The sequence below is a fragment of the Hydractinia symbiolongicarpus genome, chromosome 6 (assembly GCF_029227915.1).
Source record: "Hydractinia symbiolongicarpus strain clone_291-10 chromosome 6, HSymV2.1, whole genome shotgun sequence".
In the NCBI taxonomy this organism is placed as follows: Eukaryota; Metazoa; Cnidaria; class Hydrozoa; order Anthoathecata; family Hydractiniidae; genus Hydractinia; species Hydractinia symbiolongicarpus.
Genome location: NC_079880.1, coordinates 17,838,646 through 17,860,426, shown reverse-complemented (window position 1 = coordinate 17,860,426; position 21,781 = coordinate 17,838,646). Strand labels below are relative to the sequence as shown.

At 39.7% G+C, this 21,781-nt stretch overlaps 1 protein-coding gene across 1 annotated transcript; it reads left to right on the top strand.

The window, feature by feature from the left end:
• The first annotated feature begins 2,606 nt into the window (after nt 1–2,606).
• Nucleotides 2,607–3,621, top strand: LOC130647286 (uncharacterized). The gene has a single exon (XM_057453082.1). It carries the CDS (start codon nt 2,623–2,625, stop codon nt 3,211–3,213), a length of 591 nt encoding a protein of 196 aa, XP_057309065.1. The 5' UTR covers nt 2,607–2,622; the 3' UTR covers nt 3,214–3,621.
• The last annotated feature ends 18,160 nt before the right edge of the window (nt 3,622–21,781 follow it).

Below are 21,781 nucleotides of genomic sequence, written 5' to 3'. Positions count from 1 at the left end.
CTGACCCCAGGACGGCGATACGAACATGATCGTATCGCCGTCCTGGGGTCAGAAAAGCTATAAGATGCTCTGGGGTCGAGGTTCGCTCCCATCATCATAATCGGAGTCGCTAAGATAGCTAGCGGAGTGTAGGGACCTTCTCGTACTTACACTCCTCCATGCCTATGATTTGATGATTGCCCGTAAATTCACAAGATCCCTGCGGCACCTTCTTCTTGTGAAAGCTGGTTTCTGATGTTGCCCTTACTCTTTCAGTTCAGTACTAATATGCCGTTCTTTCTTAACACTTATGTTGCTGAAGCAATGCCCTTCCAAAGCCTCTATCTTGGTTCAGCTCTGGGAATACTTGGCCAAAAAACTTGGGGTAGCCACTAAGATCTAATGACATGGTTAACGCAGAATCCTTGAAATATTAGGATACACCATGGAAGTAGATATGTTTGAGAGTATTTATCACCAGCAGAGATGGCTTGCCTTAAACACAATACCAAATCACATATCTCCTTTCCCTCCCCTTGTTTGTAGGGATATGGTTGCTGAGGACCAGGTTTTCGACATTCATATCCTCGATATTGTCAGGCGTTACGCCACTGTTAAAGTCTTTTTAATAAACGGTTTTAATTCCAAATTATAACACCCTTCTTTTATTTTATGTTTTTGAAGGTCCAACTACAGCATTCGCAACTGCCTCCGTTATACGTAATGTATTCCAGATAGCACCACCAGCAAAGCATTTTATCCATCCACGATAGTCTCCGACCAATTGTATCTATCCTACTCATCAAGTATGCGTCCACTATCATCGCACTGCTATTTCATCGCTTTATTCATGAGCATTATACTCGCCCGTCATGATCAGAGGTCTGATCGGGGTGAAACATTCTCTGTTGAGAATAAAATACGGATGTGCTATGATAAATACTCACCTATGTATACACACCATCCGGATAAACTATCTGAGTTCATCACTAACATATTGCCGCACGTTGTGTAGTGGGTTTGCCTGCGGTTCCCAGTTATGGGAACCGCGGATCGAATCCCGCTCACTGCCAGGCAGTATGTTAGTTATGAACAAAGTAGTTATCTTTCAGTATGGTTTATCTATGTTCCATATAAATTCAAGACTCAAGACATGTGTACCAAGGCCGTTACTACATCAAATAGGATGTGCAAGGCATCCCAAGATGCTCAAGTATGTTCCAGATTGGATAAAGACCCAAGACATGTGCAGCGCGGCCTTGTCGCTCTACCCCCCCAGCAAAGTGATCCGTCCTAGACCGTCCTGGTTCGTCACATAATAAATGTTGGCAAGGTGTACTGGGTGGTCCAAGCCATATACTGATGCCTATCGCCATCGGAAAATACAGAAGGATTGAATAAAATACGACTTAGGGCCAGTAGTCTGGCATTACCATAGGGCAATGGATTTGTGCTTTTCGGAGGATGAGAAGAAGGATCTTGAAACGCTGTGGAGCTAGTGAACATTCCCTGGACTTGGCAGTAGTCCATAGAATAAAGCGATGAAAGAGCAGTGCGATTTACACGCATTATACTCGCCCGTCATGATCAGAGGTCTGATCGGGGTGAAACATTCTCTGTTGAGAATGAAATACGGATGTGCTATGATAAATATTCACCTATGTATAGATAAACCAGTTTATTTTTATATCTACATAAACCCCTAACTAGCATTGACTATTTAAGTAGGGACTCTCTACTCAATTTCTGATGATTATATCGTCGGACTTCAGCCGGGACCTGTTTGGCACATTCGCCATTTTTTATGATGTAGTTGAATTTCGTGGGGTCGTGGGGAGAGCTTTATGCGCATGCGTCAATTTTTAACGACACGTGACTTTTTTGCGCATGCGTCAATGTGCATTTTGGAGCTAATAGAAATTCTTCATTACTTCATGCTGGCAAAGGATGCACGAAATAGCGCTGTGAAAAATATGTACGACTAATTAATTCCAATCTTTTCGAAATATGTCGAATCCGATTTCTCCAATTTCACTGTTAATTTTGCAAGATTTTGCAATACTTAACCATTTTTTCGTGCAAAAACCGGAAGATATATTTCAAATAATTATACTTCTATTAGAAAATGAAAAGAGAATGGTAAAATATTTCCAAGTATGTTGAAATGGCCCCTATGGGATTTCGTTTAGAGACAATTATAGTTTGTGTGTTTGAGTTGTCCCTTGTGGTGCGCTAATGTCATTGTGTGTGTTAGTCGTGCGTATCGTAGCTGTGCAGTAATTGTTATGTTTTTGTGTCACTTTTGTGTATAAAAAGAGTTGTATTTTTGTGTAAAACAGTTGCTTAGCGTTGTGAACAGCGAGAACAGTTTACTACGGATTTTGAGGATTTGTACTTTATTATTGGAAAGAAACTGTTGAATCTTACAAAATTCTGTCTTTTTATGTGAACCGAACAACAACGCGCAGTAACATAGTAGTAAACTGTTCTCGCTGTTCAATTTTCTTTACCAACTTTGGATGACTTCTAGCGCCTTCATAACCGGAGCCAATGACACCTATACAACCATTATTCACCCAAGATTGGCACTTCGCATATGAGCGGATTCGTTATATTGCAGGAAACAGTGGAAAAGAGCTCAGTATGTGTTGGATATGTTCTGGAGACGATGGAAATGCGAATATCTGTGTTCACTACAGACACGAACAAAGTGGAATAAAAACGAACGAAGCGGAGCTGAGGGATTTTGTTGACTTCATGGAGCAAGAGACAACGCTTGAAAATGATCCCCTCTACTCTAGAGAAGCCATCAGTGAATTGAAGAATAAAAAGGATAATGACGTGAAAAACAAGAAAGATCCACCCAAACTTAAAACAAACCTGACGGGCGTCACCAGAGATTGTCTCTACTGTTCGAACAAACATAAATTGGAAGATTGTCGAAAAATAATGAAAATAGATGTAGAAGGAAACGTCAACTGCTGCTTACTCCTTGGAAAATCGAGAGTAGCTCCAATAAAGATGGTTTCAATACCAAGGTTGGAGTTGACAGCAGCAACTGTGGCCGTAAAGGTCGGAGTAATGTTGAAGCAAGAAATGCCTGCCGTAGACTACGAATGTTATTGGACAGACAGCAACGTAGTACTGGGTTATATTAATAACGAATCAAGACGTTTTCATATTTTTGTGGCAAATAGAATTCAACAAATTCAAGAAAATACTTCGTTGGATTAATGGAATCACGTTCCTTCCCATGAAAACCCAGCCGATGATGCCTCGAGAGGCATAAGTTTGAAACATGTAGAGAATAGTAGTAGATGGTTCAAGGGACCTCAGTTTCTCTGGGAAGAAAGGGAAGCATGGCCAGCTGCCTACGATCCAGCGAAAAACAGTGTCACTGATGATCCCGAATTTAAACGTAGCGTTTCAGTATTTGTTTCAGCAACTGATTCTGGAATCTTATGTACATTCGAGAGAAGAATTTCCAGGCTACAGAAATGCATACGGGTCATGGCCTTGGTCGGTCGATTTATCGACATTCTGAAGATGAAAATAAAAGCCCCAAGTCATGGGATGACAAGAAGAAGCCAGAAGGCGAGTCCCCCAGTGCTGTGCGTTGAAGATCTTCAACGAGCCGAAAAATGTTTAATAAAATTAGTACAACAACAACACTTTGCCTCTGAAATTAAAGCTCTTGCTTCAAAGGAATGGAGACAAGATCGACGAAACGACAAAATTAAGAAGTCTGCTTTGAAAGAATGCAGCAAATTATACAAATTGAGTCCTTTCATTGACGATGATGGAATTCTCAGAGTTGGTGGAAGATTGTGCAACATGGATGAAGCGTATCAATTCAAATATCCTGCTATTCTTCCCAAAAAAAGTTGGTTTTCCGAACTTGTGCTCCGATGGTGCCACGAAAACACTCACCATTCGGGGAGAGGAATAACATTGCAAGAAATTCGGCAACGTGGATATTGGATCATACACATCAACTCAGCAGTACGACAGTTGATTCTAGAATATTGAGGGGAAGAGCTGGCCAGCAAGTCATGGCAGATTTACCCAAAGATCGAGTAGACGCATGCCCACCTTTCACATACTGCGCAGTGGATCTCTTTGGGCCATTGGTCATAAAACCATATCGAAAGTTTGTAAAAAGATATGGCTGCCTCTTTACCTGTTTGGCGAGCAGAGCCGTCCATATTGAAGTTGTCAACACCTTGGAAACTGACTCCTTCATTCTAGCTTTGCGACGGTTTGTTGCTAGAAGAGGAAACATTCGAACGATGAGAAGCGACAACGGCACTAACTTTGTCGGCACCGAGACCGAGTTCATAAAGGCATTAAAACAAATGGACAATGCGAAAGTTAAACAATTCCTTCAAAGTGTTGGTTGTGATTGGATTCTCTGGAAGAGGAATACACCTGCTGCTTCGCACATGGGTGGAGTATGGGAGCGCCAGATTCGATCTGTGCGCGCAATATTAAAAGATCTTTTCAATCATAATGGCTCGCGTTTGAGTGAAGAATCGGTGCACACTATTTTAACAGAAGCAGAAAGTATCGTTAACTCTAGACCTTTATGCGTCGAAGCAATCAGCGATGCAAACAGTGCAACACCAATTTCACCACTTGCTCTTCTAACGATGAAATCAAAGGTAGTTTTACCGCCTCCTGGTAATTTTGAAGAAGCGTCGTTATATTGCAGGAAACAGTGGAAAAGAGCTCAGTATGTGTTGGATATGTTCTGGAGACGATGGAAATGCGAATATCTGTGTTCACTACAGACACGAACAAAGTGGAATAAAAACGAACGAAATTTTGCTGCTGGTGATATAGTGATGGTGCAAAATGAGGATTGTGAAAGAGGACGGTGGCCACTGGCAAGAGTGGTGGCTGTAAAAACGAGTGCAGATGGAAAGGTTCGGAGTTGTAGCGTGAAGCTTGGTAGCCGTGCTGGTACAATATTGGATCGACCAATCACGAAATTGATACAATTGTTAGAATATCGAATCCCCGACGAGGAGCCACAATTTTCAAGATGAACTTGAGGGGAGCCAGATGAAATGGCCCCTATGGGATTTCGTTTAGAGACAATTATAGTTTGTGTGTTTGAGTTGTCCCTTGTGGTGCGCTAATGTCATTGTGTGTGTTAGTCGTGCGTATCGTAGCTGTGCAGTAATTGTTATGTTTTTGTGTCACTTTTGTGTATAAAAAGAGTTGTATTTTTGTGTAAAACAGTTGCTTAGCGTTGTGAACAGCGAGAACAGTTTACTACGGATTTTGAGGATTTGTACTTTATTATTGGAAAGAAACTGTCGAATCTTACAAAATTCTGTTTTTTTATGTGAACCGAACAACAACGCGCAGTAACATATGTGCTTAAACAAGATTGTGATAGGCACTTGTCTTTTCCCTGATTTGAAAAATTGGGGTTAAACGCTATTAGGGTTAAACCTCCTTTGCCGGCAATAACAGCCTATGAGACAAAATTTTTCGCTTAACATATAAACACTTCACTTAAGGCGTCTTTTTCTTTCAAAAAGCTGCAAAAAACGTACCGGCCGACTACAAGAGAAGCCATCATTCGGAGGGGTTCAGGGTTAATATTGCATCGGGGGCAGGATCTTGGTTTTCCCTCTCCCGGGGAAGTATCCCCTGAAGAAGATGTTACAGGGAGGGGGGGTGGTGATGGCGTGACTTTTTTTAGCTGGCTATTTTGATGTTTCTAATAATTGCGTTTTTATAAATGCATATATATTATTATATGCCGGCGGCTGGCGGTAAACTAAGGCCCGATTTCATTCAGCATTATTATCTGGCTAATTGGCTAGCCAGTTGTCAGTTAACATACAACAGCTGTAGAGCGTTAAAGCTAGATGTGCATATTTTACATGACTAGCCTGTCTACTACCAGACAACTCCGCATCCAACGGCACACACAGTGTGTCATCTCCCCAATTAACCCCCACATGGCTTGGGTATAACATGGGGCTATTATGGTAAACATTGATAAGGGAAATCGAACCCTAGTCTTGCTTGTTCTAATTTTTTCCCCTAATTTCTATAGTATCAATTGCACCTAAAAATTATTAAAGCTAGGTCGGCATGATTTATCACAAGTACTTTTTTTGTATTTAATAGGCCTGGTGTGGTATGTCTTTTTATGTCTTGTTTTTTAAAAAAATAGCCAGCAATAACTTACCAGATAACGTCTTTAGTAGGCCAACATCAGTGGTAGTTTTAGAACTGGGGCAGGCAGTCACTGCTTTCTCTGGTAGAGTGTTCAATTCATTAATAACCCGAGGAACAAATGAAAATTTTCTTTTATCCAGCCTACTATGAGGCTTCCATATCTTTTTTGAGTGTCCCCTAGTCAGTGAATTCTCACTCAGTTCAAAAAAGTTATTCAGGTTCAAATTTCCATACCCATTCATTATTTTAAATATTTCTATGAGGTCAGCGCTTAATCTCCTCTTAATTTCCAGAGACATCAAATTTGTTTAAGTCTTTCTTCGTATGGTAGATGACCAATACCTGTGATCATTTTAGTAAAGGGTCTCCTTAAGAGACAAGAGAGGAGTTGAACGTCCTCCACCATACCTTAGTTTAAAGGGGCGATTGTGGAAGTCCAATGAAATGCCACATAGTGATGGTGTCACTTTAAAAAACACCCAGTCCGGTCTGTGAACGGTTGGCGATAGGAAGGGCATCCAGCTGTAAAACACTGCCAAAACTCTTTATTAATGGCCGTAAGAATAGTTGATCAGACAAACTGCGTAAACGGGGCTGGAACTCTAAGGAGTGAAGGTGTCGCGCACGGTAGGACAGATGTCAGATGTGAGCATCGTCAGACCGTTACCCAGCTATCACATCACAAGGTAGATAACACTAGGTTGAGGATGGCTAGTGTAAATGTTGGTACTCTGAGAGGTAGAGCAGGTGAAGTAGTTGAAATGTTAGAAGGTAGATCTGTTGATATGTGTTGTGTTAAGGAAGTTAGGTGGAGAGGAGAGATTTATGGAAGGTAGGAGGGCAAGGTATAAGCTTTTTTGGATTGGTAATAGTGATGGATATGGAGGAGTTGGCATATTCGTTGCAGAGAAGTGGGTAGAAAAAGTAATAGATGTTATACGTGTTAATAGTCGTATTATAGTGATAAAGTTTTTGATAGGTAATAGGATTGTCACTTTTCTGTCAGTTTATGCTCCACAGTGTGGACACAGTGAGGAAGATAAAGATAAGTTTTATGATGAGTTAAAAGCAGTCACATCAAAGTTTGGAGACACTGAACTTGTCATGGTGGGCGGCGACTTTAATGGTCATGTTGGGAAGTCATCTGAAGGTTATAGAGGTGTGCATGGAGGCTATGGATTTGGGAGCAGAAATAAGGAAGGGGAGAGATTGCTTGAGTTTGGAATGGCAACGGACATGGTGGTTTGCAACACATCATTCAGTAAGAGACAGAGTAGGCTGATAACATATGAGTCAGGTGGTTGTAAGACACAACAGATAGATTACTTCCTGGTTAGAAAGTCAGACAAGAAAGTGGTGAAGGACGTGAAAGTTATATCGGGGGAAGAGTGTGTTTCCCAGCATAGGTTGCTGGTTTGTGATATTATCTTGAAGAGTGTTAAAGAAGCCAAGGGAAAGTACAGGCCCCGTCGAAAAGTCTGGAAGCTGAAGGAAGAGATTGTAGCAAGACAATTTAGTGCAAAAGTTCAGCAGTTAGCCTACAATAGTCAATGTGATAGTGACAATGTTGAAAGTACTTGGACTACTTTGAAGAATTGTCTTCTAGAAGCTTCTGATAATACCTTTGGGTGGACGAAACGACCAGCTAGACATAGACAGACCTGGTGGTGGAATAATGAGGTTGACCAATGTATAAAGGAAAAGAGGAAACTTTGGAAAGAGTGGAAGTCAGGTGGTAGTAAAAATATTTACTTAGAAGCTAAGCGTCGCGCTCGTACAGCAGTGTATAAGGCAAAATCAGAAGCAGAGAGAAACAGATTTGCAGAAGGGAAGACCAGCGCAATGAGGTATTCAAGATAGCAAAGCAAATGAAGAAGACTAATCAAGATATTGTAGGTGAGAAGTGTATACGTAATGATGAAGGTGTTTTGGCTAGCACAGAGGAGGAGAAAAGGGTAGCTTGGAAGAATCATTATCAGAGGTTGCTTAACACTGAGTTTGATTGGGACGAGGATAATTTGTCTTATGATGATGTCGTAGAAGGGCCAGCTATGCAGATCAAGACAGAATGGGTAGTGGAGGCTATTAGGAAATTGAAGATTGGCAAGGCTGCAGGAGTATCAGGTATTGTTGCAGAGATGGTAAAAGCATCTGGATATATCGGAGTTGAGCTTATTACAAATGGAGCTAAATGAATATTTAGCTCATGTTAATTGTGGTGACTTCAGTATACCTTCTAGCTGTCCTGTATAATGATAGATACCACTCTGGCTCTGACCTAGTACTGTACCTCAAATAAGGTTAAGGATAAGGCACTTCTGATTCAGGTAATAGGTAGCCATGTTGGATTATATCTGCTTAGAGCATTGTCTCAGTTGCCCCAGGTCAACATGCATCTGTTTTGCCTCCCTTAATAATACAAGTCAATAAATATATGACACATGGGTCAGTTTAATTTTAGCCATAAAGAACTGAGGTTGTTGAAGATTAAAGCTCCTCAGATTTGAAGCTCTTGTTCAGCAGATATCCTGGACAGCAACACTATGGCACCTAAAAATAAACAACCTCTTGAAAAAGGCACTAAAGCACCAGCAACCGACACGCCCAGTGAACAACCATGCTGCTCATCCACACCCCAGTCTGGTAAGCAGTTTTTTGACACTCCTGTGTTTGAAACAGAGCCTCACATGCGCACAGCTGAACAGTGAGCCTCTATGGGCAAGGAAGCGCTCCTTCTACTGGCCAACTCCTTAAACATCCACACAAGAGGGAAATCTCTTCTGAATATTGTTGAGCTTTTGATGGCTCATTTTACCAGTGCAACACGTATTGGAGATAGCGACCTTCCCCAGCAACACGTGGTCACTGAATTATCCTCTGACGATGCCGACATCAGCAATGCCTCTGGTGAGGAAATTCCTTTGCACAAAACCATACCTTCGTCTAAAGTTCACAAAGCCTCGAATAAACGAGTCCTGTTCAAACGAAAAAATACAACTTTTGACAATTTAAAAAAGGACTTATTTGATTTTGTCCGCACGGAAATTCGTAGCCAAGTAGAGGCTAACCAATTAAATCATTTGAATTTAACTGTACCAACCACGTCTTTGGGGCACCATTACACTGCGCCATCTTTGTTTTCCTCGCGCTCTTGTGTTCGGCCCGCCGGCTTTTTGGACCTAATTCTTGATCAAGATGGCGCGGATGTTCTGCCCAGATTGCAAAAACGGCCTGTTTACAACCGGGACAGCCGGATTATGTACGCATGGTCCGATTATGTTTTTTTTGCACTGGTTATGTCGTGGTGACCGGATTATAAACGCTGATATAATGGCTGGCCAGACAGACTGAGATTGGCATTTTCTTCGAACTTTTGTAAATTAAACATTCTTTGGAAAATAGAACACCCCTAAAAACTATACATGGCGAAAGAAAAAAGTATCGATGTAATTCTTATACTTTGAAGTAACTAAATTTCACGGAACCTAAATTATTCTTTTTGCAGGAATTAAGTTTGGTGAAAAGTTATTAAACTTACGAATCCCAAAATTTAGTATTTGCCACAAAAATTCGTTTCATTTGAGAATAACAAAAACTTTGCTACCAGGGCTATTTGCTTGTCAGAAGTGATGACAAATGATATAAAAGTGGTGGGCCCCGATTATATTTGTTTTATAAGTCTCGAATAATATTTGACTGTCATACTTAAGTCGGCCTGTCTTGATTATGTTGGTTCTATAGTGAGAAATAATATTACACTGTCGTATATAAACAGACCTGTCCTGGTTATGTTCCTTTTATAAGTGCCAAATAATATTTTTTGAGTAATAAGCCGATCTGTCCTGATTATGTTGCCCTGATTATGTATTTTCTGCCCTGTTCTTAACTGGGGCAAGCTGCTGTACTTAATCAGGCCAATATTCATTATCCGGGCAGAACACGGATGCTGTTGCGGTTCCTCAGCCTACAGATGAAGCTGTGCGCATTGAGGCCCCTTTGTTGTCTTCTCACATCCCCCAGGCCCACTGTTCTGTACCTTCGCTGCCCGCCGTACCTAAGGCTGTTTTGGAGAAAATTAAGCGTTTGGAGTATGTTAATTTAGAACTACTCCTCCCACCATCCTTAAATTCGTCGTTTGTCCCCGATGACGAGGGTGAGTACGACCTCAATGTCAGAACTGCAGATAGAGTCCCCCGACTCTCGCTAAGCAGGAATGTCACGGGTAGGTCTCGGATTAAGGACTTTGCCTCCTGGTGCCTTGCATGGAGCAACTATCTACGTTGCCTTATTTATTTTTATCCCCATCTTGCCACACAGCTGGTCACCTATCAAACTCTAGTCACCCAGTTTGCCAACCAATACGTCTTCTCCGCTGTGTATGCCTTTGACAAACTGCATCGGCTGCGGTTAGCTAATGATTCTCTGCGGAGATGGGACCAACTTGACGATTTGCTCGTTACGCAACACTTGAGAGGGGCTCCATTGTTAACTAAGTTTACAACTCCTCCACCTCCACAAGAACCTCTTACGCATGTTTTAGTTGTGGTCAGCAAGGACATTTTGCTACGAATTGCCCCCGGTCTCCCAGTACAGGTGGGTTAGGCCCGCGTTTCGGAATGCTTCCCAGCATCTTCCTGCAAGCAGCTTCCACCAGGTACGATTTCCATCAACTCCCAGGGTGTGCTGGCGGTTCAATAGAGGCATGTCATGTTCCAATACATGTCCCTTTCCACACAAGTGCCCCCATTGCTCTAAAAACCACTCAGGGCACCGTTGCTCATTTAGGCCCTCTCAGCCAAGTACCCAATAATTTTTTTCCGATTAAGTCCTTTGTTTTCACTCCTGTAAATGTCTTATTATTGGGCAATTTATTAGTTTCACATCCCAATCGGGTCTTAGTCAACTTTATCCTTTCTGGCTTTAGCCATGGGTTTAAACTTGGGTACCAACATGGACAACTTTTCCCATCAACTTCCAACAACATATCCTCTATGGAACATGCAAGCAAAGTTGATGAAGCTATTTTAAAAGAGTTGAATAGAGGGCATACAGTTGGCCCTTTTGATTGTCCTCCTCTTCCTAGTTTTCATTGCTCCCCTTTGGGTGCAGCACCTAAAAAAGATGGTTCCATCTGGGTAATTTTAGACCTCTCCTCACCACAAGGATTCTCGGTTAACGATGGCATTTCTAAGGACTCTTATTCAGTTACATATTCATCATTTGACAAGGCCATTGATATGGTACGTGAACTCGGCCGAGACTGCTTTCTAGCCAAACTTGATATCAAACATGCCTTCCGGTTATGTCCAGTTCACCCGGATGACTGGTACCTCCTTGGTTACAAATGGCAGGGAAGATATTTTTTTGATGTTGTTCTTCCCTTTGGTGGCAGTTGTCACCGTTTACTTTTAATCACTTTGCGGACCTACTTCACTGGATTCTTCAGTACCTTGCTTCCATTCGGCAGCTACTTCATTATCTAGATGACTTTATTACAGGTAATTCCTCAAAAGCCGCCTGCCAAAATATCATCAATTTAATCCAGCAGGTCTTTAACTGCCTAGGAGTTCCTTTAGCCCCGAAAAAAATTGTTGGTCCATCTCGCGTCCTGACCTATTTAGGCATTGAAATTGATACCACTGAATTCGTTATACGTTTACCTCAGGACAAATTTGATGCTATTTTGTCCTTGTTAAGAGTGTGGAAAGAAAAGAAAAAATGCACAAAAAAGGAGCTACTATCACTCATAGGATTGTTGTCTTTTGCATGCAAATTTGTCAAATGTGGTCGCACCTTTCTACTACTGTAAGTAGCCTTTACCATCACATTTCCGTTACATTGGAATCCCGCAAGGACATTGAGTGGTGGCTGAATTTTTTACCCAGTTGGAACGGGATGGCGGTCATCCAAACATCATTCCTCACATCAGAAAGTTTAAACATGTTTACAGATGCTTCCATGAGTGGTTTAGGCGGTTTTTACAATGGGAAATGGTTTTCCATCCCTTTTTACAACACCAACAATTACAGCATTACCTTTCTTGAGTTGCTTGCGGTTGTTATAGCGGTACATTCGTGGGGTGAGAATTGGTCTGATACCCAGGTTATCATTTTTACAGACAACAAGGCCATTGTCCGCATATGGAGTACTGGTTCGTGCAAATGTGAGCACATCACGAAACTTGTTTGCTTGTTGTTTTATTTTACAGCAAATCACAACATAAATTTGCTGATGCGCCACATTTGTGGCACTTCTAATATTTATGCAGACCTACTTTCGCGTTTATAGGTCGCAAAGTTCAAAGAGCAGTGCCCATACGCCGAAGAGCTTCCTACTCCTATCCCCTCGTCAATCTCCGAATGCTTAGTGTGACAATGAATTACCTCTTCGATGCTGCTTTATCACCAAACACCAGACTTACCTACCGTTCTGGACTCTCATCCTACAGAATGTTTTGCCACCACGCCTCTATCCCGATGTTTCCGCTCATTGAATCCACCTTCAGCTCTATGTCACTTTTATGTCAACGCGGTTCAAATATGCTACTATTAAGGTGTACTTGTGTGGGATACAGTACCAAAGTCTAATCTGTGGATTTTCCGAAAAGATATCTGACATGGGAAAATTGTACTACGTAATGAGGGGTATTCGGCGAACTGAGAATGTTGTAAGCCGCCAGAGACTGCCAATCACGCCCTCCCACTTACACGAAATGCTAAGATTTATCAACAATTCATGTTTTTCATTTTGTGACAAAGCTATGTGGCGATGCCTTATTTTGTTTGCCTTATTTGGTCTGTTAAGAGTTTCGGAATATGTTTGCCCTTCCAAAACCAATTTTGATCCCAATATTCACTTGTCCCCATCCGAGTTTAGCTTCTCACCTTGCAACAATACTCTTTATATGACTATCAAAAGTTCTAAAACCGATCCCTTTAGGAAAACATTTCAAATTAGGTTTGGGAGGATTAAGGGTGATTTGTGTCCTGTCAAAGCTTTCTCTCAATTTCTTGTGTACCGAGGTACTCATCAGGGTCCTTGGTTTGTTCTCTCCAACGGCGAATTTGTTACTAGGAAGTTAGTTTCTGCCTTTGTAAAAATTAGTGTAAATGGGCCCGATCTCAATACGCATAGCTTCAGGATTGGTGGGGCCTCTGCCGCAGCATCTTGCGGTATTCCAGACTCTGCCATTTAGATCTTAGGCAGGTGGTCCAGCGACTGTTATCGTCGATATATCCATCTTCCCAATAAAGTGTTAACACTAACAGTGGTGTTCTAAAATAGCCAACCTCAATGACGTGCCTAAGTTGTGGGACATTCAATCCATTTAAATGTACAGTGTTCTTTGTTATTTATTGTATTATAATTACTAGACTAGGTCCTGTGGTTACATACACAATTCGTGTCAGAATATGGATTTTATATATGTCAAGTATTATGACTTTGTGTTTATTTTAACCACAGACTGTTTTTTGCTTTTTATAGCTATTGTACAGTTTTACGTGTGTCTAGGCTCCTTTGTATGTATGTATGTTGTTGACGCATATAAGCCGGTACTCTTAACGACTGACTTTTTCCTCCAATACCCACACTAATTTGGGGAAATTTGGAGATGTCGGCCTTCCTACGTCAGCCATATAACATTTGGACAGATGCGTGTGTGAGGCTTGTGTATCTTATTATTACTTGATATTATTATCACTTATTATCATTGTGAGGCACACCCTTTTATGAATCCTGATATTATTATTATGTGGTAACACACGCTGGGCCAATACTGGACCAGCTTGTGCATTCCACCTTTAGCTCATGATTATTGATAACACATGTTTATTGGGTGCAGAAGACACCATATGTGATTATCGGTTTATAGTGAAGTGCAGTGTACCTTCATGATTGAAGTGAAAGAGAAACAATATCCTTCATGCATGAGAATAAATTATTAAATAAGTATATAATTAATAAACTAAATAATTAATCATTAATTACAAGTGACAAGTAAATGTATTATTAGTTATGAAATGTACCTCGTGAATAGAGGATATGAGTATGTAATTCATGCATGAAGAGATCTGGGTCATGCCTTGGAAACCGTTCACAATACTATGATTCCGTGTTTAGCTCTCGTTGAAGTCGGACGTATCTAAAACGCTCCGGTCTTGGCGCGCTAAGTCGAAGAAAGAAAAAAGAAGACTAAAGCTGGAAGAGCTCCTGCTTTGACAGCTAAGTCCTTTTTGATTTATTATATATTGTACTGCCTTCTTTACTTCATTTATATCTTTTCATTTCTTTAATTTGTTGTTTTGTAAGTTTTTAAATTATTGTTTTTGTTAATAAATTGTTTTTATCCCAGTCAGTTTTTTATCCATCTATCATCTAATATGGTAGCTTTGCTGTGTTGTGGGTTCTTGCTGCTCCTTCTGTGTAACATCGTAAGGAAATGGGCTTGCCTCAGATCCTTCAAACATAGTTTTCGAAGAGCACATAACCGTAGAATAATCTCTCTACGACTTAAAAATAACTTTACTCAGGTAGGAAACCCCACATTTACGCTAAAACTGATTTTTGTGTTCGTTGTATTTTTGAGCAATACAAAACCTTCGTTCAAAAGTAGCTCACCCAACAACAACGAAATGAGTCGACTAGATAGGAGTTTCTTTTCTATCTCTTCACTTGATGCCTGCAATAGAGTTTCTGAAACCCAGCTCACTCTCCAATTAAAATTAATGGCTTTATCAAAACTTAAGCCAAGCAGGCACAAGTATTTCTATTTTTTAATCCTCTTGTCAGGGGACATCTGCCTCAACCCAGGTCCTGTTAAGTATCCCTGTTCTTCATGCTTAAAACCTGTGACAAAAACACACAAAGCACTTTCTTGTGACAAGTGTGGATTATGGGCTCATAAAAAATGTGAGCGTATTTCTGATAAAAAATATCAACAATTTATGAAGACTCCTGAAGATAAACTGTTTTTCGTTTGCAGTCCCTGTCTTTCTCGTAATTTGCCCTTTGGTAATGAGGAGTCATTTGGTGACGAAATTCCGGACAACATCAATATTACTATTGATGAAAACTTTGATTTTGAGGCAATCAGAAATGGAGAGGGCTTAAAAATGGCCCATCTCAACATTAATGGTCTGTCATCCAAACTAGACTATGTTAAACTTCTGCTACATCAAACAAAACTTGATGTATTCTCCATCTGTGAAACCAAAATTGATGACACCATCACTGACAATGACGTTAAAATTGATGGCTATGTTTGTTATAGGAATAGACGAGGTGGGGGTGTTCTAATTTTTGTTAATGAAAACTTGGATAGCCACCTTTTGAAACACCTTTACTTCGAAAATGTTGAATCACTATGGGTGAAAGTGTGCCTGAAAAAAACTAAACCTATTTACGTGTGTGGGGTTTACAGGCCACCTGGAGGTAGTGATTTGCAGAGTACCGAAAACCTGTGTACTCATTTTAAACAGTGTTTTAACAAGCTCCCAAAAGAAAAAGAAGTTTTTATCTTGGGAGATTTTAACTGTAACATGCTTTCAAAATATGCTCTTTCCTCCAAAATAAAGGAATTATGCTCCACTCTTTTCCTAAAACAACATATTACGGAGCCAACTCGTGTTACTGAAAATAGTAGCACTCTTATAGACTTGATACTTTCTAACAGTTCTTGTATTTTTAAAACTGGTGTCATGGATTTAGGCATCAGTGATCACAATTTAGTTTATGTGATCAGAAAATTCAAAAGGCCAAAATTTGAACCTAAAACATGCAAGGTTCTTAGCTACAAGAACTTCAGTGAAGAGGCTTTTCTGGTCATATTTTAATAATTATGATGACCTTGATGAAGCATGTGAGAAACTGAATAAAAATGTTAAAACAGTGGCTGACAAACATGCCCCTTTCAAAACACATAGATTTTCTGGCCGTGTTGAGGCATGGGTCACTGATGAATTAATAATAGCCATCAAAGAAAGAGACTTCTTGAAACGGAAAGCATCAAAAACAAAATCCATCATAGACTGGGAAGCTTTCAAACAAAAAAGGAACCAGGTAATAGGTCTCAAAAATCGACTTAAAAACGAGTACTATAATGACGTTTTGCAGGACTTTCAAAAACGGCCAAAACAACTTTGGAAAACCCTAAAAAAACTGGTTCCTGATAAGTCAGGCAATACTACCTCGATAAAACGAGTAGTCCAAAATGATGGTACAGAAACTTCTCACCCAAAAGAAATTTCCAACACATTCAATTCATTTTTTGTCAGTGTTGGTGCCAAACTAGCCTCTAAATTTTCTTCTGACACTACTAATGTTAATCCACCTGTTAGCGGACACGATTTTCGGTGGGCTCGTATTGAGACCAAAAATGTCGAAAAAATAATTAGTTCACTAAAACTTAATAAAGCTACAGGCTTGGACGGAATTGGTTTACAACTGCTAAAAGCAGGTTCGTCAGTTTTAAGTATTTATTTATCAAGTCTTTTCAACAAATCTTTATTTACTGGTTATGTACCTAAATGTTGGAAGACTAAAAGGGTCTCGCCTATTTTTAAAAGTGGCAATAAAACAGATCCTACTAATTATCGGCCTATCTCCATTTTGCCAATTCCTATGAAAATTTTTGAAAAGTTAGTGCATGAGCAAATGTCTCATTTTATTTCCCGAGCACAACTTCCTGAATGACAGACAGTCCGGATTTCGAAAACTCTTTTCCACAGAAACTGCAGTAGTCGATGTCTCTGATTTTATTCTTACTGAGCTCGACCAACATAACTTTGTTTGTGCTGTGCTCATTGACCTTAAAAAAGCTTTTGACACTGTTGATCATAAAATTTTGTTAAAAAAACTATGGTGTTTTGGCATCAGAGATGCTGCCTTTGACTGGTTCGAGTCCTACTTAACGGGCCGAATGCAGCTGACTTTTGTAAACGACACAGGATCAGATCTGCTTCATGAAGATGCTTTTGAGGTGCCGCAGAGATCTGTGTTGGGGCCCCTGCTCTTTCTTTTGTATATTGATGACTTAAAATCTGTCATCAATTCAAACTACCACCATCTATATGCAGATGATACAATAATTATTTCGTCTCATAAAAACTTGGATACCCTTGTCTCCCAGGTCGAGTTAGAACTTTCGCAAGTCGAACTCTGGCTGAATAATAACAAAATGACTATTAATACGGACAAAACTGAAACAATCTTTTTCGGCAACCACAGCCAGTTAAAAAAAGTTGAGAACAAAACTATCAACTATATGGGTATTCCTTTGAAGAGGAGCGAAAAAGTTAAATATCTTGGGGTAACATTTGATCCAAAAATGCAATGGGAAAAGCACATTATTGACATGAATAGAAAAATACTAATTAAATATTCTAAAATTAGAACCATTGCATCCTGTTTAACACCTCACACAAAAAACCTTTTAATTAATGCACTTGTCATGCCATATTTCAACTACTGCTCCTCGGCATGGGCTTGTGCCACCCAAGGTAGATTGGGAAAAATAGAAAAACGATTAAAATGTGTCCGTACCTTTCTTGGGAAAGAGAGGGAATATTCAATGAATAATTTACTCATCAAAAACGATGCCATATTAGTTTTCAAAGCCATGAATCACATTGCTCCTGAGTACATGCGCTCAAAATTCCTTTTGACAAAAAACTGTCATAATCATTAAACAAGAGGAGCTTCAAAAAACAGGTTCACACTTCCTTTGGTCAACACGGAATTTGGCAAAAAAGCCTTCCCATTTAGAGCTGCAAAAGTGTGGAATAATCTTCCAGACCAAGTGACCTGTGATGGAAGTCTGCTTTCGTTTAAGACTTCCATCTCTAATGTATTTGGCAAATTCTAATGGAGATCACTTTTTAACTTTTTAATTTTTGTTTTTTATTCTTTTTCTTTTCAATTTTCACAGATTATAAATGTTACTATGTTTGATTGAGCTGAGGCAGTCTAAGGTTTATCATTTTTTGTTTCTTTTTTGTTCTAGTGGCCCCCAGTGGAAACAATCCACTAACTATAGGTTTTTGTGATTTTCTGGGCTAGCCACTTTAAATATTTATTATTATTATTATTTTTTTTATGATCCATGAGGACATAAACTTGTGAGGGGCAACCACAAAAGTGCATACTCTTAGGAAATTACATTCTTTGCCTTGGGCAAGCATTTTGGTGTGATTACCTTGTTATGATTACTAGCAGCATGCGTTATCTGTCCTGCCTTACTTATTTATTTTCTTACCCGGCATCCCAATCCATTCCCCAAATTTACAAATTGCGTTCCATGCGTATGATGTTGTATACCAAAATGTGCCATAATACAATATTCTTGATTAATAAGCGTGTTTTTACTGAGTAACCAAGACAATTAAGTCTTGCTAACCAGATTATAAAGGATGGTGCTATTCCGAGTGAGTGGCAGTCGAGTGTAATAGTGAATTGTTTCAAGGGAAAGGGTGATGCATTAGAAAGGGGTAACTATAGAGGTTTGAAGTTGGTTGATCAAGTAATGAAAGTTATTGAAAGAGTGATTGATAAGTTACTTAGAGAAAGAATTGATATAGATAAGATGCAATTTGGTTTTGTTCCAGGGCGTGGCACTACAGATGCAATATTTTTACTCAGACAGCTTCAGGAAAAGTATTTAGGAAAGAGAAAGAATCTCTATTTTGCCTTTGTAGATTTAGAGAAAGCTTTTGATGGAGTGCCATGTAAAGTTATTTGGTGGGCTATGAGAAAATTAGGTGTGGATGAGTGGCTAGTTACGATGGTACAGTCTATGTACAGCAATGCTAGAAGTCGTGTCAGGATTAACGATTCACTTAGTGATGAATTGAGTGTAAATGTTGGTATACATCAGGGTTCTGTACTTAGTCCTTTGTTGTTTATTCTAGTCTTAGAAGCGCTGTCGATAGAGTTCAGAACAGGTTGTCCATGGGAGTTATTGTATGCAGATGATTTGGTTCTCATAGCAGAGTCGATGGAAGAATTAGTTAAAAAGTTTGAGAAGTGGAAGAAAGGACTAGAAGAGAAAGGGCTGAAGGTAAACACAGCAAAGTCTAAAGTCATGATAAGTAGCATTGCAGCCAAGTGTGACCTTGTAGTTGGAAAGTGGCCTTGTGGAGTTTGCAGGAAAGGGGTTGGTAGTAACTCAATTTTTTGTCAGACTTGCAAGCATTGGGTACATAAGAAGTGCAGTAGTATTAGTGGAAGGTTAAGAGCTGACATACAGTTTGTATGCAAGCGTTGCAAAGGTGAGATTATAGAGAATGAAGTATTTCCAGCTTTAATGATGTACAACAGTGGCTCGTTAGAGATAGTTAAGAACTTCTGTTACTTAGGTGATATGTTGGGCAGTGAAGGGGGTGTTGGAAGAAGTGTTACTTGCAGGATACGTTCTGCTTGGAAAAAGTTTAGAGAGTTACTTCCTTTATTGACTAGCAGAGTCCTGTCAATTGAGGTAAAAGGTAGGTTGTATGAGGCCTGTGTAAGAAGTGTTATGTTGTACGGTAGTGAGACATGGGCAGTGAAGCAGGAAGATCTTGACCGTTTAGAAAGGAATGATATGTGAATGGTTAGGTGGATGTGTAATGCCAGTCTGAGAGACAGAAAGAGTTCAGATGAGCTAAGAAGCAGGCTAAGTCTCCGTAGAATTAAAGATGTTATCCAGATAAGAAGATTGAATTGGCTGGGGCACTTGGAAAGAATGGAGGAGGATAATTGGGTAAGAAAGTGTAGAGACTTGATAGTTCCTGGGGCAAAGCCCAGAGGCAGACCGAGAAAGACTTGGCAGGAGGTTATAAGGACAGACTTGATAGAGAGGAAGTTGAGTTTAGATCTAACACAGTCTAGATCAGATTGGAAGAGGGTCATTAATATACCCCGTCCAACTCATGCTAGCATGGAAAACGGACGTTAAGCCGAGAATGATGATGATGATGATGATGACGTGGGTTTCGTTTTTAAAATTGTTTGAATAACAGTTGCGGCATAAAGAAAATAATCCATTAAATTTGGACCTGTTATTGTTTCCAATTGTTTCGTCAAATGAAGAATTTATCTACAATTAAATCTATGATAAATTGTCTGTTCTCGCCTGTAAGTGCAGATTTGCAGACTTGCTCATCCGTGCTCCGTCAGCATTCACCTCCGTATTAGTTCAGAGCTGCATGGCTGGATTTCTTGTGTAAGACCTGGTTTCCAACGACAAAGGGGCCGGGCAAAAGAGATTTATGTCTACGTAGTTTTTAACTAAGTCAGGAGTCGGTGAATTAGCTTGGATGGTCAGGTTGGCTATGAATAGGCTAGCTTGTGGATTTAAATGACCAGGACTATCCAATATTTCTGAGTGTCCGACCAAAACCGAAATCTATCGGACGTTTTAATCGACGAAAGTTCAAAAGGAGCTACGTACATGTCCGACAAAACTGGAAATGTGGCGGACGTTTTAGGTGTGTGCCCTGAAAGACTATGTAAAGTTTTTTTAGCGAAAAATATGGCAAGCAAAATTACTCGAGTAGACACTCTGACGCGAGCAATTAATTGCTCGGGAGGTTATTTGCTCATGGCAAGGCCTGAACATGGTTTAGACTATTAGCACTAATTCTGTAGTAATAATAAAGTATATATGCCAATAGAATGAAAAGAGCGCAACTTCATGGAAGTGTCCTGACCATTTACCACAATTTCTAACTCAAAAAAAACTTTATAATGTTCAGAAATTGAAAAAAATTTAAGCGCAAAAGTTTTGTCCAAAAGTTTAACGATACAAGCTGGAATGAAGTTTTAAATGTGGGATCTGATGATATAAATGATGATAATGATATAAATTTTGCAATTTCTTCAACAGAGCCAAGATCCTTTTGGACCAATATGCTCCACAAAAAAATTAAACAGAAAACAATTAAAACGTGACTCTAAACCTCATCAAATCTATTAGCCAACGTGATAAACTGTATAATTCTTTTATTAAGGCGAAAAATCCTACAGTTAAATCTGCTCTCCATAAGCAACATAAATTATATCGCAATCAAATTGTATTCCTGTGCAGGCAGAGTAAAAATAAATATCTGTCACAATATTTTTGTGATAACCTACAAAACATACGAAAGGTATGGAGGGGCATCAACTCTATCAGCTCTTCTAAATCTAACAACTTTTCTAAATCTAACAACTCATCCTCTCCCACTTGTCTTGAAGTGAACAATGAACCTATTTCTGCCCTACCACCATATCTAACACTTTTAATAACTATTTTTCATCTATTGCTGACAAAATACAGGCTAAAATACCTTTTTCATCAAAGCACTTCTCACATTTTTTTCATGACCGTAATCCTTTCTCCTTTTTCTTATATCTCCTGTTGATAAAATCGAAATAATCTCTTGCATCTCTTCCCTAAACTTAAATAAATCTACTGGTCCTTCTGGCATTCCAAATTCAATATTATCTCTTCTCAGAACTGAAATTGCCAAGCCATTATCTATTCTCATCAATCTTTCTTTTTCAACTGGTGTCTTTCCACCCAAGCTTAAAATTGCGAAGGTGATACCTGTTCATAAAAAAGGTTCCAAAACAAATTGCACCAATTATT